This window comes from Trichosurus vulpecula, chromosome 5, assembly GCF_011100635.1.
Source record: "Trichosurus vulpecula isolate mTriVul1 chromosome 5, mTriVul1.pri, whole genome shotgun sequence".
NCBI classification, from domain to species: Eukaryota; Metazoa; Chordata; class Mammalia; order Diprotodontia; family Phalangeridae; genus Trichosurus; species Trichosurus vulpecula.
Genome location: NC_050577.1, coordinates 299,522,341 through 299,537,980, shown reverse-complemented (window position 1 = coordinate 299,537,980; position 15,640 = coordinate 299,522,341). Strand labels below are relative to the sequence as shown.

The window sequence follows — 15,640 nt, the reverse complement described above, 5'->3', positions numbered from 1 at the left end:
TGCAGGAGGAAAGCAGACAGTTGGGGACAAACTGCTGTTTCTGAAGGAATGGAATATCACACCATGAGAAATGAGCAAAGAGGCAGTTTCCGAGAATCCTGAATAGTCTGAACTGATGCGGAAGGAAGTGAGCAGAACCAGGGGAACAGTTGATTAAAGGACTGCAACTAGCTGTAAAGAAAAACAATTTTGCAGCTTTGTGCCACTTCAGAACTCTGATCTGGAGCACCTAGGTGGCGCCACAGTAGCCAGAGCTCAGAGCGTGGAGTTAGGAAGACCCGAGTTCAAATGCAGCCGTAGATAATCACTAGCTGTGTGACACTTCCCTTGGCTCTGCCTCAGTTTCGCTTCTGTAACGTGGGGATAATGACAGCACCTACCTCCCATGGTTGTTGTGAAGATCACGTAAGAGAAACATTTGTAAAGTACTTAGCCCGGTGCCTGGCACATGGAAACAGTATATTTTTCATCTTTTTTTTTCAGTCATGCGTGACTCTTTGTGACCCCCTTTTGGGGTTTTCTTGGCAAAGATACCGGAGCAGTTTGCCATTTCCTTCTCCAGCTCATTTTACAGATGGGGAAACTAAGGCAAACAGGGTTAAGTGACTTGCCCAGGGTCACCCAGCTAGGAAGTGTCTGAGGTGGGATTTGAACTCAGGTCTTCCTGACTCCAGGCCCAGCGCTCTGTCTAGTGCACTGTCTAGCTGCCCAAGCACTATATAAACATTAGCTCTTACTACCAAACGCTAAGGCACGCAGCAGCATCCTGTGACTCATCCTGGTCTGGTAAGTAGGTTAGTTGAAGGCAGCCTCATTGAATGTCTGTATAACATGATCTGGGACCCTCATGACAGGAGCTGCAGCCCTTGCTGTCAGAGGAAAGGCCTTGAGGCTAACGCTGGACCCCTTGAAAGGTGCCTTGGTCCTTTTGTGTCCCCTTTTCTTCACTATTTTAATTTTTTTTTTTTTGCAGGGGAGAAGGCAGGGCAATTGGGGTTAAGTGACTTGCCCAAGGTCACATAGCTAGTAAGTGTGTCAAGTGTCTGAGGCTACATTTGAACTCAGGTCCTCCTGGCTCCAGGGCCAGTGCTGTACTCACTGTGCCACCTAGCTGCCCCTCTTCACTGTTTTAATTGAAAAATACTCTAACTTTGCTCGTTTCAGAAGGTCAAGAGATCAGGCATCTCAGGTTCCTGGCACCCAAGCATCAGAGTTTTGTAGCCAGCTCAGTTTTGAGGCCCTAAGGAGAAAAAAGTGCCCTGTAAGAATGACCTTTGGGACCAGCCTAGCAGTAGCTGAGACGGAGCTATGCCACATTCGGATCAATCCATCAATATTTATTAAGCCCTTACTATGTGCCAGGCATCGTACTTTGGGATATGAATGTGATGGGACCCATGCTGTATAGAAACTGCTCAGTGAAACTTCTCTTCCCAAAGGCTGGGGTGGGATAGAGGAGAGCGTGTCCCTGAGGTGTTGGGGAAGACGTTTGTGCTTTTGTTATAGATGGAAGTAAATGTTCCTTTACAACAACTTATGTAACTATGTTTTCTTATACAACAATTTACAAAAAATAACTGATGGTAAGTGGTTAAATGGAACAGGTGCCAGTCATTGGTGGCTAATGGTCTCGGAAACCCAACTTGAAGGGGTTTGAGCCAATGGTAGTAGAGGAGAGAGAACCTCCACAATCCCTCACGGTGCCCCCAGGGCCCTGAGGGAAAAATGTAGCCAGCCTGGTTCTGGGAAAGGAAGCCAGCCATGCTTGCTACCAAAGTAAGATGTAAAATGTATCTACTTTAAAAAAGAAAAAAACCCAAGTGAACTGAAGGTCCATGGGTTCACAGAGAATCTCCTTTCCGTGTTCTGACATATATATGAAGTACGTGATAAAAAAAATAATTGTTTTACAAATCCTGAATGTAGACAGGGAGGCAGAAAAAAAAAGAAAGAAATGACAGAAGAAGTGATTTCAGGGAGTTCTGGGAAGACTTGTACGACCTGATGCAGAGATGGGAGCAGAGACGGGAGAATAATGTCTCCCAAGGTAGAAGCATTGTAAAGAAAACGTCTTCGAGAGACTTAAAAATTCTGATTAATGCAGTGACCAGCTATGTTTCCAAAGAACCTATGATGCAGTAATTACCTAGCTCCGTGCAAATAAATGATGGTCCCACGATGCAGAATGAGACATACATTTTTAGACATGGTCATATATGGATTGGTTTTGTTTGACTATGCTTACTTGTTACAAAAGTTGCCCCTTCTGAGCCCTTTCTGTTTTTAAATTGGGTGGGGGGATGGCACTTGGTGAGGGGCAAAAGAAGGTTAGCAATACTGATGCCATGCCATTGAAACAGCTCTTTAAAGGCACAAAGGGAACAGAAGAAAATTCAGAAGGAAGCCCAGACAAACTGGACAGCTTTGAAAATAACGTGGTATATAACCTATGTCAGATTGCTTGTCTTTTCAGTGAGGGGGGTGGGGGTAGAGGGAGGGAAAGAATTTGGAACCCAAAATTTAAAAAACAAATGTTAAAAATTGTTTTTACATGTAATTGGGGGAAAATAAAACACTAAATAAATAAAAGAAAGAAAATAACGTGGAATTTATTATGTATTTTTTAAAACAACCAAAAAAAACCCAGTGGTATGAAGTAGAGCCTTGTGGTTTCATATACAATTCCCTTTCTGGGTTCTGATGTATGTATGTATGGAAATGCTTTTTTCATGTTTTTAAATTCAAAATTTATTTAAAAATTAAAAAAAGAAAACCCTAACAGGAGAGAACAGGATGAGTAAAAACCTGCACATGTGTAAGTTCCATGAGTGAAGGGATTGTTTCCTTTTGTCTCCAGTGCCTAGTGGTCAGCTTAATGTCGCACACAGTAGGCTCCTAATAAATGCTTGTTGATCGCTTTTTATCCTTGCTCTGCTTACGTGACCTTGGGTAAGCTTTTTCCCATCTTTGGGTCTCATTTTCCTTCCTCTGGAAAGTGAAAGGCTTCGACTAGATGGCCTTGGAGTGGAGTTCCCTTTTGGCCCTGAATTCTTTGACTCAAAATGATGATGGTGATGATGATGATAAGGATCAGAGGTTGTCTCGTCCAACCAGCTCAATTTACAGAAGGGGAAACTGAGCAACCCCCCCCCCAATAATATTGCAGTTGTTGACGTTGAAACAGATTGTAAATCTGATCCAACTTCTCCCACACTGGTTGCTAAGCAACCGGCATGCCTTCTGCCCTGTGTGGCTGCCATGTGGGGCTTCCTCCAAGACCAAGAAGGATGGCATCTGAAGCTGTAACTTGCACAGTCATCCCTTTGGCAGGTCTGGGTTTGGCAGCAGCCCAGGGAGACAAAGAAACATCCTGACTGACATGCAGATGTCACGTCAGGCTCCTTCCACAAAGCATCCTTCAGAATCTCCGATTTCTTTGATCATCTTTCCTTTGTACCCCCAGCACTCAGGGCAGTGACCGACACATTTAAGGTGCTTAAAAATGTTTGTGGACTGACTGACTGAGAGAAGGTAGTTGTTGAATCTGCCTTGGAGAACCAACTGGGGTGGGGAGTGGAGGGGGACAAAGGGGACAAAGATGCCTGTCAAGTATTTCTCTTGGTCACTGGTTCTTGGATTTGTCTGGGAGTGTTTTAGTCACCCCTGCCTGTCCCTCCAGAAACGGGGCAAGGCCACAGAGCGAATTTGAAGTTAGAAGCGCTGGGTTCGAGCAAGAAAGTTGAAGTGCTGACTGTGGATGACTGTGCATCTGAGCCCAGATCCTAGACTGTGCTGGGAAATCCTAATAAAAATAACCCAAACCAGTATTTATATAGTGATTGAAGTTTTGTAAAGCTCTATACATATGTTATCTTACCTGCGCCTCACAGCAACTCTGGGAAATAATCATTCTCATTATCCCTACAGATGAGGAAACTGAGGCCAAGAGACCTTAAATGACTTGCCCGGGGTCTTACTACTAACAAATACCTACAGTGGGATTTGAATTTGGGTCTTCTGAATTCAGCTCTCTTACCCAGTGAGTCAATTTTAATTATTTTAGATCACCATGACCCCTTTTCCTCCAGCCATCACTCTCCCTGCCCCACCCCACCCCCAAATTAGAGGTCCTGGGCCCGTTGGATAGGACTTTGAACAAAGCGTGAATCACCTTTCTACATCCCATCCCCCTCCATCGCCCCCTTTTCTCCTTAATTTTCAGTCTCTTGCTATCCACTCACTCCTTCCTTGGGTCTACAGTCATTCTCATCTTCCCCATCCTTTAAAAAAAAAAACCCAAACCAAAAATCTTTTGTGTAACCTTAACAAGCCCTCAAACGAACATTCTATATTGCTCCACCGTTTCGCAGACAGACTCCCAGAACAAACTGTCCACAGTCAACACTTGACCTTTCTTGCTTCTTCCTCACTCCCGAAGCCCTCGCTGAGTCAGACTTCCATGCTTACCACCTCTGCTCTCTCCAAAGTCACCGATGACCTCTCTGTTGCTAAATAATAATGAGAATCAGGAAAGGGCCTAGATATATTTCAAGAAATTGTCTTAACAATGAAGCTCCTAAGACCCAACCAAGGTCATCTGACTACAATTCCGGCCTCATCCTACGGCACCACACGTCTTTCACGTTGGTAAGATGTGATAGAATATAAACGGGGATTTCTGAGAGATCTGCCCAGAGCCAGCCAAGGGAACTATTCTCCAAGGCCTCAGAAGGCAGACCTAATTCCCGTTTCTGGAGCATGAGCTTGGGACAACAAGCCTGTGCCTGCTGGGGGGCAATGCCATCCAAATCTCTCCATCCGCACTGAGAATTGGCTTCATATATGACCTGGCAGTGGACCTACGGGCCATTGGCAAAGTGCAGAAAGGCTCTGTACCCAAAGGACTGGCTACAGGTAATGTGGTGCCGTGGAAAGAAGACTGGATTTGGATTCAGAGAACCCTGGCTGGAATGTAAACGCTTCCACTTAACTGTCAGCGTGACCTTGGGCAATTCACTCAACCACTCCGAGTCTCAGTTCCCCATCTAGACAATGAGGGTGTTAAACTAAATGAGCTCTGAAGACCCTCCATAACCTGCCCCTCTCCTACCTTTCCAGGCTTCTTCCGCCTTACTCCCCTCCATAGACCTTACAATCCTGTGACTTTGCTGTCCTTCCTGTTCCTCCATCTTCTAACTCTGGGCATTTTCTTTGGCTCTTCCCCATGCTAGGAATGCTCTCCCTTCTCATCTCTGCCTCTTGGCTTCCTTCAAGTCTCTGCTAAAGTCCTGTCTTTTATAAGAAGCCTTTCCCAATCCCCCTTAAAGCTTGTGTCTTCCTTCTGAGATTACCTTCAGTTTGTCCTGAGTGTATCTTGTTTGTTTGAGTGTTATCTCCCTCATTAGACAGTGAACTCCTTGAGGGCAGGGTCTGTCTTTTGTCTTTTTTTTTGTATCCATAACTCTTTGCACAAGGACTGGCACAAAATACTTTTGGGGTTGCCTTAACTTAACTTATTATTACCCTTTGGGTAATAATAAATATAAATAAAAAATAATAAAATAAATAATAATAAAAATTCTTTTTTTCTCTTCTCCCAACTCCTATTAAATCCTTTCTTTCTTTTTTCAATTAATTTATTTATTTTTAGTTTTCAACATTAATTCCCACAAGATTTTGAGTTACAAATTTTCTCCTCATCTATTTTTTTCAATCAGCAAAAATCTGCCTTCTCTCTCTCCCATCCCAACCCTACCCCAACTGAGAATGAAAGAAAAACAAAACCTCTGTTAGAAACACGGACAGTGAAGCAAAACACATTTCCACATCGGCCGTGTCTCGTTCTGCAGCCGGAGTCCTTCACCTATGTATCAGAAGATGGGCCGCCTGTTTCATCACGAGTCCTCTGGAGTCTTGGCTGGTCATTACACTCGTTAGATTTCTCGGGTCTTTCAAAGTTGTTTCCAAGACAACTTGTCTTACCCATCTCATTTTGGGGCAGATTTCAGTAACTTTGGTCACAGGATGTTCAGAGCCACAAATATTCCTCTGATGAGGAACAATTGGAATTTTTACATGTTAACTCTTAATTTTTTCATTCATTCATTAACAAACATTTCTTAACATGACCTTGTGCATGAATCCTGAGGGAGACAGAGTTTTGCCAAGACCCAGCCCATCCTCACTGAGTTTTAAGTCTAGTAGGGCAATGCCAGACTTAAGAAAAGGAGATATTTGCTTATAAATAACTTGAGATAAACAATTTCATTCAAGTCCTCTTACCTAGCCTCTTCTGAAGGCTGGAGGCTGGAGGCTTTTCTGGATCAGTCTCATTATTGGTATTCTTGAAAGGGCCACATACTGCTCTGATCCCAGGCATGAGTGTGGACTAGGTTTAGTCTCGTGGGAGCCTGGCCTCTAAGAAGAAGAGTTAGGTTCCCCTTTCTTATGCTTTTTGATTAGTTACATCCCCACTCTGGTGCCTTGGGGGAAATGATTTTAAACTTAAATATTGGTTCATGCCTAGGGGGTCTCCAGAAGAAGAAGTAGAAAGCTACCCAATGTACCATATAAATCAGGTATGGGACAGCTATTTATTTTCTCCACAGAAACCAAAATACTCTCACAAAATTGCTTTGACAATAATAATTAAAAAAGAATTCAGTAACAACATAAAACTGTAGTTTCTCTCTCTCTCTCTCTCTCTCTCTCTCTCTCCCCCTCCCTTCCCCCACCTCCTGACCACTCAGGGTTGGTTATTTCATATTTCATACCAAAACACCAGTTCCTTTTATGACTCAGCTATGCTACATGACCAAAAGCAGCCAGGAAATTTATTATGTCCAAAGAGTCCAATCACATGCTCCCTGGGATGGCCCCATTGCCAATTCACTCCCACTACACTGGAAAGCCACGTTGTGGCAAAATTGTGGTGTAACTTGAATGACAGGCTAAGCAGAATCAGTACATGCTAGGGAGTCACTGAAGGTTTCTGAGCAGGAGATGATGTGACTGGAGCTCACTCACTTAGCATTTAATAAGCACTTCCTTGGTGCCAAGCATTGGATGGATTGAAGAGAGGAGTGAATAGACCTGAGAGAACCTGAGAGGGATCTACCTCAACAATTCAACCTTGAGCCTGGCTAGAGTGGCCAGACTGGGAGTAGAGAGGAATGGATTGATCCAAGAGAGATAGTAGACAGAATCAATAAGGGCCTGATGACTGGGTTGTAAGTGGGGTGAAGGAGAGCAAAAATCCTGAGATTTTTAAGCCTTAGAGACAGGGGAATGGTGACGGTCCATGAAAATGGGGATGGTAGCCCATATAGCTGTGGTCCCCATAGATATAGGGGAGGTGAAAGGGGTGAGGGCAAGATGACCGGCTCAAGCTTGGATCTGTAGAGTTTGAGGTTCTGGTCACCTGAACATCTGTCTAAAAAGTAGCTGGAAATAAGCAGATGGGGAACCCTGGGAAGAGAGCAGGGCTAGGGATAGAGACTTGAGAGTCGTCTGGCCAGAAGTGATAAGGGAAACCACGGGATTGGATCAGATAGCCAATGGAAGGAGAGGAGAAACAGCAGCAGCCTAGCATAGAGCCTTGGGGAACAATTATGTTCAATTTAGTCCAACAAACATTTATTTAGCATTTCCAACAGGCAAAGCCTTGAGCAGAAATGGCTTTCAGCTTTCCTCCCCCTCCCTAGACCCTTTCCTGTGTTCCTTTCTAGCTTCCCATAATTCAAGCACTGTTCTGCTATCCAACAGGGTGAAGGTCAAGAAAAGCCAAGGTCAGGGAACACTGAGTGCTCATTGGTCCTAGGGAACACATTCCTCCAACCTCCATCATGTCCCACCTTTCTACCCTCCCCCACCAACCTCCCAGCTGGGTCCATCCTCATTGGCCCAGAAAGGAGGCGGCCTGGAGCCCATTAAGCTTTGGTGTTTCTCCGAAGCTGTTGGTGCAAAAGGCCTCCTGTTTCCATAGCAACTGCTTGACCAGAGGAACCCTTCCTGTGGGCTCTCACAAGATTTTTCAAGTCCCTTACAAAGCTCACGAGGATAACACAGACACACATGCTGCCGCTGCCACCACTACCACCATGTTTAGCATGATCAAAACCCAGAACGTCGGAGCTGAGAGAGATGGCTTAGACTAGTCCAAGCTGCCACTTTCCCTTTCCTACGTCTTGGGTTCAAGTCCTAGCTCTGTTGTTTACCACCTGTGTGGTCTTAGTTTCTCCATCTGTAAAGTGAGATTGGACTGGACAAGGTCCCTTTCCAGCTCCAGAGCCATGATCCTAAGATCTTCCTCCTTTTAATTTTAATTCACTCAAAAAGAGGACAAACTGGAACCGGCCAGGCTCATGACGCCTCAAAGGAGAGGTCCTATGTGCGTTCAAATGGGCATCGTTCTGTCTAAAGCCAATTGACTTAATAAGCACTTGGAAGTACTTACTGTGTGCCTGGCACCGTGCAAAGAGCTGGGGACACAAAGAAAGGCAAAACACAGTCCCTGACCTCAAGGAACTCACAGTCTGATGGAGGAGACGGTGTGCAAACAGGATACTGATAAGCTCAACTGGGAAGAATCCGAGAAGTGCCCTGCTTCCAAACCTTTCCATGCCATCTCTCCGTCTCCCTCTTTCTGTTTCTATCTACCTCTCCGTGTGTCTTTGCTTCTCTTTTTTTCTCCTGAACTCATTCCTCAGTGATTAACAAGTCCCCAACCCCTTATACTCTCCCTACCCCAGTCATTCTGAACCCTCAGTCGATTCAGATCTATCACTGTCCTCCCTTATTTCCATGCCCGTGAACCACTGGACCCCATCCCATTCCAGGTCAACTTGTTAATCACTGAGGAATGAGTTCAAGAAGGAAAGAGATCGAGATAACATGAAAAAAGTGCTGGGTTTGGAAATGGTGGACCTGTATTCAAATCCTGCCTCTCAATTTTACTAGCTGTATGACCTTGGGCGAACCCATTAACCAATAATCTCTGAGTCTCATCCATAAAATGAAGGGGTTGCATGAGGTTGCCTTCTAGCTCTATGGATCCCATGAATCTACTTGCCATATGAGCTGGAACAAACCATTTCACATCCTCGAGCCTTGTTCTGTCATCTCTAAAATGAAGATGTCACTACCTGCAGTAGCAGCACCCACTGCTCCTACCTTGGAGGGCTGTGAACTACCATTCCTTAGAGAGTGAGAAGGGCACCAGGCTGGAAACCAGAAGCCCCCTCCCCCATTCACCAGCTATTTGAGAGCAAACCTGTTTCTGTAAAGTATGGATGACTTGTGATTTTCCACTCGTCTTTCTCCAGTGACTCCCCAGTGTGGCAGTGACCCTGGGCTCAAGCAGGAGAGTCCGCCCTCTGAAGCCTATCAAGCTGGAGAGCGCTCAAGGACAGATCTGGCAACAATCTGAGAAGCTCATCGCAGGAAAGCAGACCAGGGTAGGGGGCGGGGAAGGCTGCTAGACTGTCACCCGTTCTACTTTAGTGAAGTGAATATAATTTTTAAAGCATATTGTTATAGGGGTGGTTTGGGAAACTGATCGGGGTAGACCTTCGTCAAGGACAAACTCATTTCCTTTTCAGCCAGGGAGAGTGGAGTGTGCGTGGTATAGTTGCAGATGTGGGCAAAGAATTTAATAAAATCTCCTAGAGGTCTTTCTAGGTTTCAGTGACACTGCTTTTTCCTGGTTCTCCTGATGCCTATCTGGCCACCCCTCAGGCTGCTTTGATGGGTCACACCAGGTCATGCCCATAAACCCTGAGTGCCCCCCAAGGTGGCCTGGGACCTCTTTTTGCTCAGCCTAGCTTGAGGATCTCAGCTTGCGTGGGTTCAATTATTATCTATGTGGATGATTTCCCGATCTATTTATCCGGTTCTCATCTCCTCCTAAACTCCAATTGCCTTGGACATCTCGGGTAGGCATCCCACCCTCAAGGTGTCCACAGCAGAATTCACCTTTCCTTCCGCATGCTCCCCTCTTCCCAGCTTTCCTGTGAGGGTCACAGGCACCAAGTCTGATCATCCGGGCTTTCAACCTTGGTGCCATCCTTGATGTCTCGACTCACCTCACACGAGTCAAATCTTGTTTCTACCTTCACGTGTCATAGACTCTTCCATCTCTCCATTCAGATAGCCCGCTAGGATAGGCTCTTGTTTGGACTACTTACTGCAATAGCTTTCTGGTCTTCCCGATCCTTGGGCAGATAGGTGGTGCCATAGTGCACAGCGTGCCAGGCCTGCAATCAGGAAGACACTCATCTTCATAAGTACAAATCTGGCAGCTGTGTGACCCCAAGCAAGTCACTTAACCCTGTTTGCCTCAATTCCTCATCTGTAAAAGGAGCTGGAGAAGATGCCAAACCACTCCAGGATCTTTGCCAAAAATTCCCCAAATGGAGTCACAGAGAGTGGGACACGACTGAACAACTCCCCATTCCAATGGACTCTCCACTCAGCTCTGTACCTATCGGCCTATTTATCTCCTCTATTAGAATTATCGGCTGGTTGAAGGCAGGGATCCTGATTTTTGCCTTTCTCTAAATCCCCAGTACTTAGCACATCTGGCATATATTAAGTGCTTAATAAATGCTTGTTGACTGACTTGACAAGATGGTTGGATGGTAACACAATTAAGGGGATTCAAGACTAGTTGAATGACCTAAGCTGTAGGACCATCAATCATCCTGAAAAGTATTTGTTGATATAGTCCCAAAGATGTGCTTTTTTAATTGGTGAAAGGAATCTGTGACCTGATTAAGGTCATGGATGACACAAGATGACTGAATTGGGATCCAAAAAGATCTGGGCAGGTGAGGTCATCAGACTGAATCTAACAAGATGAAACAGGGAATACACAGCAATACAAAGGTTGGGGGTGGGCGGGCCTCAAAGCTCTGTGGAAAAGATACAGTTGGTTGGTTGTTGTCCTTAGTTCTTGCAAAGGAAGCAGATGACCTCATTATGGTCAAGATCCAGTGTGTCTGACTGTAGCTGAACAGACCAGACTCTACCACAGGTTGGGCACAAGTAGTTCATATGAACATTCAGAGTGGAGATGTCTCTGTATTGGTTCATCTCATATTTGTTCTGAGTTACTGAAAAAAAAAAATACTTGGAAGACCATCACTACCAGAGATGCTGACATGATCTCCAAGTCCATCCTGGATTACAATAAAAAACAAAACCAAACCCTGATGGGGTAGTGCCCATAATGAGAGAAGGCAGTCAGTCCCACTTGGTTCCAGAAGTACATTCAGTTCTGGGCACTGCATTTTCCAAAGGACACTGATGAACAAGCTCACCCAGGAAGGCAATCCTATGAAGAGGTTTGGACTCCATAGTCCTATCACCTTTTTGGGTGTTTCTTCCTCTGTGTACTTCCAACCTCTCGTGATTGGAGTGTGTTTAAGCACTTTGTGGACATTCAAAATGGAGCAGACTGAGTTTGGGGCTTTAGTTTAAAATTACTCGATTTACTAGCTATGTGACCCTGGACAGGTCACCCTTCCTATAAGGTCCCTTTCTAGCTCAAAATCTGCAATCTCCTTCAATTATGTAGAATTTGCCTCATTTTGTTAGGAGAATGTAGGGCATGTAAAGCACATATTCACAATCACAGGAACTCTCAGTGGGAACTATTAATGCTACCGTTGAAAACAAATCTAAGCACCTACTATGCACCCAGATCTGGTGCTAAGTACTACAGGATTTTTGTGGGGACAATTGCTTTGGAAAACCAGAAAGTGCTATGGACAGACTTAATTCATATTCATGTCTGGTCTTTACAACTAGTTGCAGGAGGCTGTAGAAGATTTCTTTAGACAGACAGGTGGCCATCTAATCTAACTTTGGTCTCAAATCTTTTTTCTATCAGCTCTGAATCCATCTTAGTTCACATCCTCTCCTCCATCCAACAAGGATATCCCGAGAGAAACCCCAGGTATCTATTGTCTATCCCAAGCGATGTTACAATCACTCTGAAGAAAAAAAAGAAAGGAATTGAATTCAGCTCCTGGAAATGACCCTGTCCCAACCACCTAAACGAGGGAGGAAGTCCTAATGCTCTTGCACCTGGCAGGTGAGGAAGGTGTTGACAACAAACTTCTTAATCACTGAGGTCAGTCTTGGCTAGAAACATTGACCACACTATTTGCATTAGGTTTCCTGGATGGCAAACATGGCCACGCAGCACATTTTTCTAAATCACAACCAACGCTGACTTGTGTTCGAGGGGAAGCAAAATATTAGAAATCAGATGGTCTGTCTCACACAGTTTATTTAACAATAGGTAATAAGAAATCAATTTTAACAGTCTATACAGTGATCGAAAGTTCATATTTATAAGTAATCAACTTTAATTGCATGATTTACAACATTTGAGGGTTTTTTTTGCTTTCTTATTTTCAAGTTTTACAGAAAGTGGAAGAGGGAGGGAAGGAGAGGGGAGAGAAAGCAAGCGTAAAGAAGAAACCCCAGGGACATCTTTGCGTGTTAAAATCATCCCCTTGGAATTCTTACCCTCTTTTTTTTATTTTTTCCTTTGTTAGATGTAAAAATAACGAAAAAAATTCTTTCAAGAAACAAAACCACAATATATATCCTACATCCGCGCGGCAGCTGCCCCTGGACAGTCTGAAAGCGTCCTGTTCTCTCTACATGTACAGATGACTTTAATACTTGAAGTTTTACGCTCAGCCTCTTGTATAGAAAACGTCTGGAGGACAAAGTGGACTCGAGGGGGACTGGACTATTTCATCTTTTTGCTTTTTAAACATTTGTAAAAGAATGAACATCTTTGCACCCAAAGAGGAAAAATTGGGATTTTTAATATATATTTTTATATATATATATATATAATATGTATTTTTTTTAAAGCAACATTAACCCCTTTTGTCCTCTGGTTTCAGAAATGTTCGTGTGTTAACTCTTCTGCCATGGTGTCAGGAGGAAAAAGAATAGGGAGAAATGCCAACCATCTGCACCAGTAAATAAGAACTATCAATATTACATATTTTCATTAATTTAAAAAAAATAATAAACTGTATTGGAGGTGCAAGGAAGCACATGGCCTTGCCCCTGCACTGCACACACAGGAGAGACGGGGAGGGAGGGGAGGGTGCACAGGGTGGGAAGAAGGGCTGGCAGGGACCAGCCATAACAAAAATAGATTCTTTATATTCTGTCATCCCTCAGGTTCAAAGTTTGCTTTTTGTTTGAAACCACAAGCTTTTGCTGCCCAGTTCAGAGTGTTCCGGGGAAAATTGTCTTTTAGGCTAAGAAAGATTTCAAAAAAATTTTGTCTTCAGTACAAAAAGTCTTAAGAGAAAATAAGTTTTTTTTTTGCTCCCAAAATGCTACAAGATATCTCTAGTGTATGTCTAGTGTACTCTGTGAAAGGTTTGAATTCAAGTCTGAGCTATCGGCGCTCAGCCCCAGGTCCGTCGCGCCCGCCCCGTGGAGGCCCGCCATGCCTGGGTTGCTCGTGAGCTGGGAAAGCATGGCACTCTGGTCCGGGCTGGCAAAGTGCCCTTGCTCCATGGCATTCGCCTGGGCAGCTACCAGTCCTGGGTGCGGGGAGCTGGTCTGTGGGGAGACGTGGTGTGGGGAAGGCTGTGGCTGCATCCGGGGGGAAGGGCTGGAGTGGGGTGGCTGGGACTGGGGCCGAGGGGACGGGACGGGCTGGGGAGAGCGCACTTGGCTGGTGAGCGACGGGGGGATCTGCTGGCCCTGGAGGTGAGGGGACTGGGCCTGGCTCGGGAGCATGTGCTGCTGGGGACTCATAGGGTTTGGCGGAGCCGGGGAGCCCATCTGCTGCTGGAGCAGCCGCTGCTGGTAGGCCTGCTGCAGGCTGGCCCCTGGCTCGGCCCCCATGGCCTGCGGAAGCTGGCTCATCTGTCCCATGCCTCCTGGCTGCATCTGTTGCATGTGGTGCTGCATCCGCTGCTGCTGTTGCTGCTGGGGGTAGCCCAGGCTCTGGGGCTGGGGGAACTGGCCGTGGTTGCCCATGGCAGGGCCCACCCCCTGCTGCTGCTGCTGCTGCTGCTGCTGCCGCTGCTGGTCAAGCAGCTGCTGCTGCTGCCGCCTCATGAGGAGCTCCCGGAACTGCGCGGACATGCCCCCATGATTCATGTTCATCTGCTGGGCCTGGGGGCTCACCCCGCCCATGGCCGGTGGAGGCTGGGGCTGGGGAGGGGGCTGTGGCTGTGGCGGGGGCAGGCTGGCCCTCTGCACGCCAGCCTGCATTGGGTTCATGGTCTGCATGGCTGGGTTGGGGTGCGCACCCTGCTGGCCCGGCATGGTAGGCTGGCCTTGGGGCAGGCCCTGGGGGTTCTGGGTGACGTACTTGGCCGCCCGCTGCTTGATAAAGGCAGCCAGCAGCTGAGGGTTGGCGTGGAGGATGTTGAGCACCTGCTGCTGCTGCATGGGCGAGCTGGGGGACCGCAGAGTCCTCAGTAGGTTCTGTAAGGCCGCCTGCGGCAGGGAGCCTTGTTTGGACTGGGCGACCGCGGGCACCTGTCCCAGGCCTGGCTGGGGGGCCATGTTCATGGGCTGCCCGGGCTGGTTCCCTGACATCATAGCAGGCCTCTGCATGCCCGGCTGGAACTGCTGTGGCTGGGGCAAGCCACTCTGGGCCCAGGGGGGCTGCTGCTGGATCCCTGTTGGCCCCAGCCCCTGGTCCATGTGGCCACCAGGACCTCGGGCCATCGGGGGTGGGTTCATGCCCACGGGGGCCATCTGAGTGATCTGCGGCATCTGATGCTGGATGGGTCGCTGGAAGATCTGCACGTGAGCCATCTGGCGCTGCGTTTCGGCCGCCCTCTGGATCTGCATCGCCATCTCCACGGCCGCCGGTGGGGGTCCCTGGACAGGGGGCTGAGAGGTCTGCGGTGGGGTCGGAGGGGTCACCTGACCACCCGCCTTGCCCTGGGACACAGCCCCAGGGGGCTGAGCTCTGGGCACGCCATACGGCGGCACATTGTTGGGGGGAGCGGGCTGGGGCTGGGAGGCGGGCCGGGGAGGAGGCTGAGGCTGGGGCGTCTGCGGCGCAGGGGGCTGCTGGCCGGTGGGCGTGGTGGGTGTGGCCGGGGTGGGCGAGGGCAGGCCTTGCTGTTGCCCCGCCACGCCAGTGCGCTGCATGCTGGCCATCCTCCTGCGCAGCATCTGGGCCTGCTGCAGGCGGTGCTGCAGCTGCTGCTGGCGGAGTTTGTGCTTGATGTTGAGGCAGAAGGGCACCGGGCACTTGTTCTCTTGGCAGTGCTTGGCGTGGTAGCAGCAGAGGGCGATGAGCTGCTTGCAGATGGGGCAGCCGCCGTTGGTCTTGCGCTTGCAGCCCTTGGTGTGCTGGACCACCCTCTTCATCTTCTGGCAGGAGGGCAGCGAGCAGTTGGCATTGCGGCACTGACACGCGTGGACCAGCGACTGGATGCAGCGCTGGATGCTGAGCCTGCGCGAGTCCCCGGGGCTCTGCGTGGCCGCCGCCTGCTGGTTGTTGCTCTCGTCGTCCAGGCCGAGACCCAGCTTCTCCATCTTGTGGTCGTGGTTCTTAGTGTTATAGCAGGTGATACACAGGTCGTAGTCCTAGGAAAAAGGAGAGGCGGTCAGGGGGCCCACCGTGGCACCAGCT

The 15,640-nt window shown here is 47.5% G+C and overlaps 1 protein-coding gene across 1 annotated transcript in view; it reads right to left on the bottom strand.

The window, feature by feature from the left end:
* Positions 1-12,272: 12,272 nt before the first annotated feature.
* Positions 12,273-15,640, bottom strand: part of EP300 (E1A binding protein p300) — an 84,673-nt gene continuing 81,305 nt past the window's right edge. Inside the window, exon 31 of the mRNA XM_036759199.1 lies at positions 12,273-15,594. Within this exon, the coding sequence (XP_036615094.1) occupies positions 13,384-15,594 (2,211 nt within the window). The 3' untranslated portion in view covers positions 12,273-13,383. The remainder of the gene's footprint in view (positions 15,595-15,640) is intronic.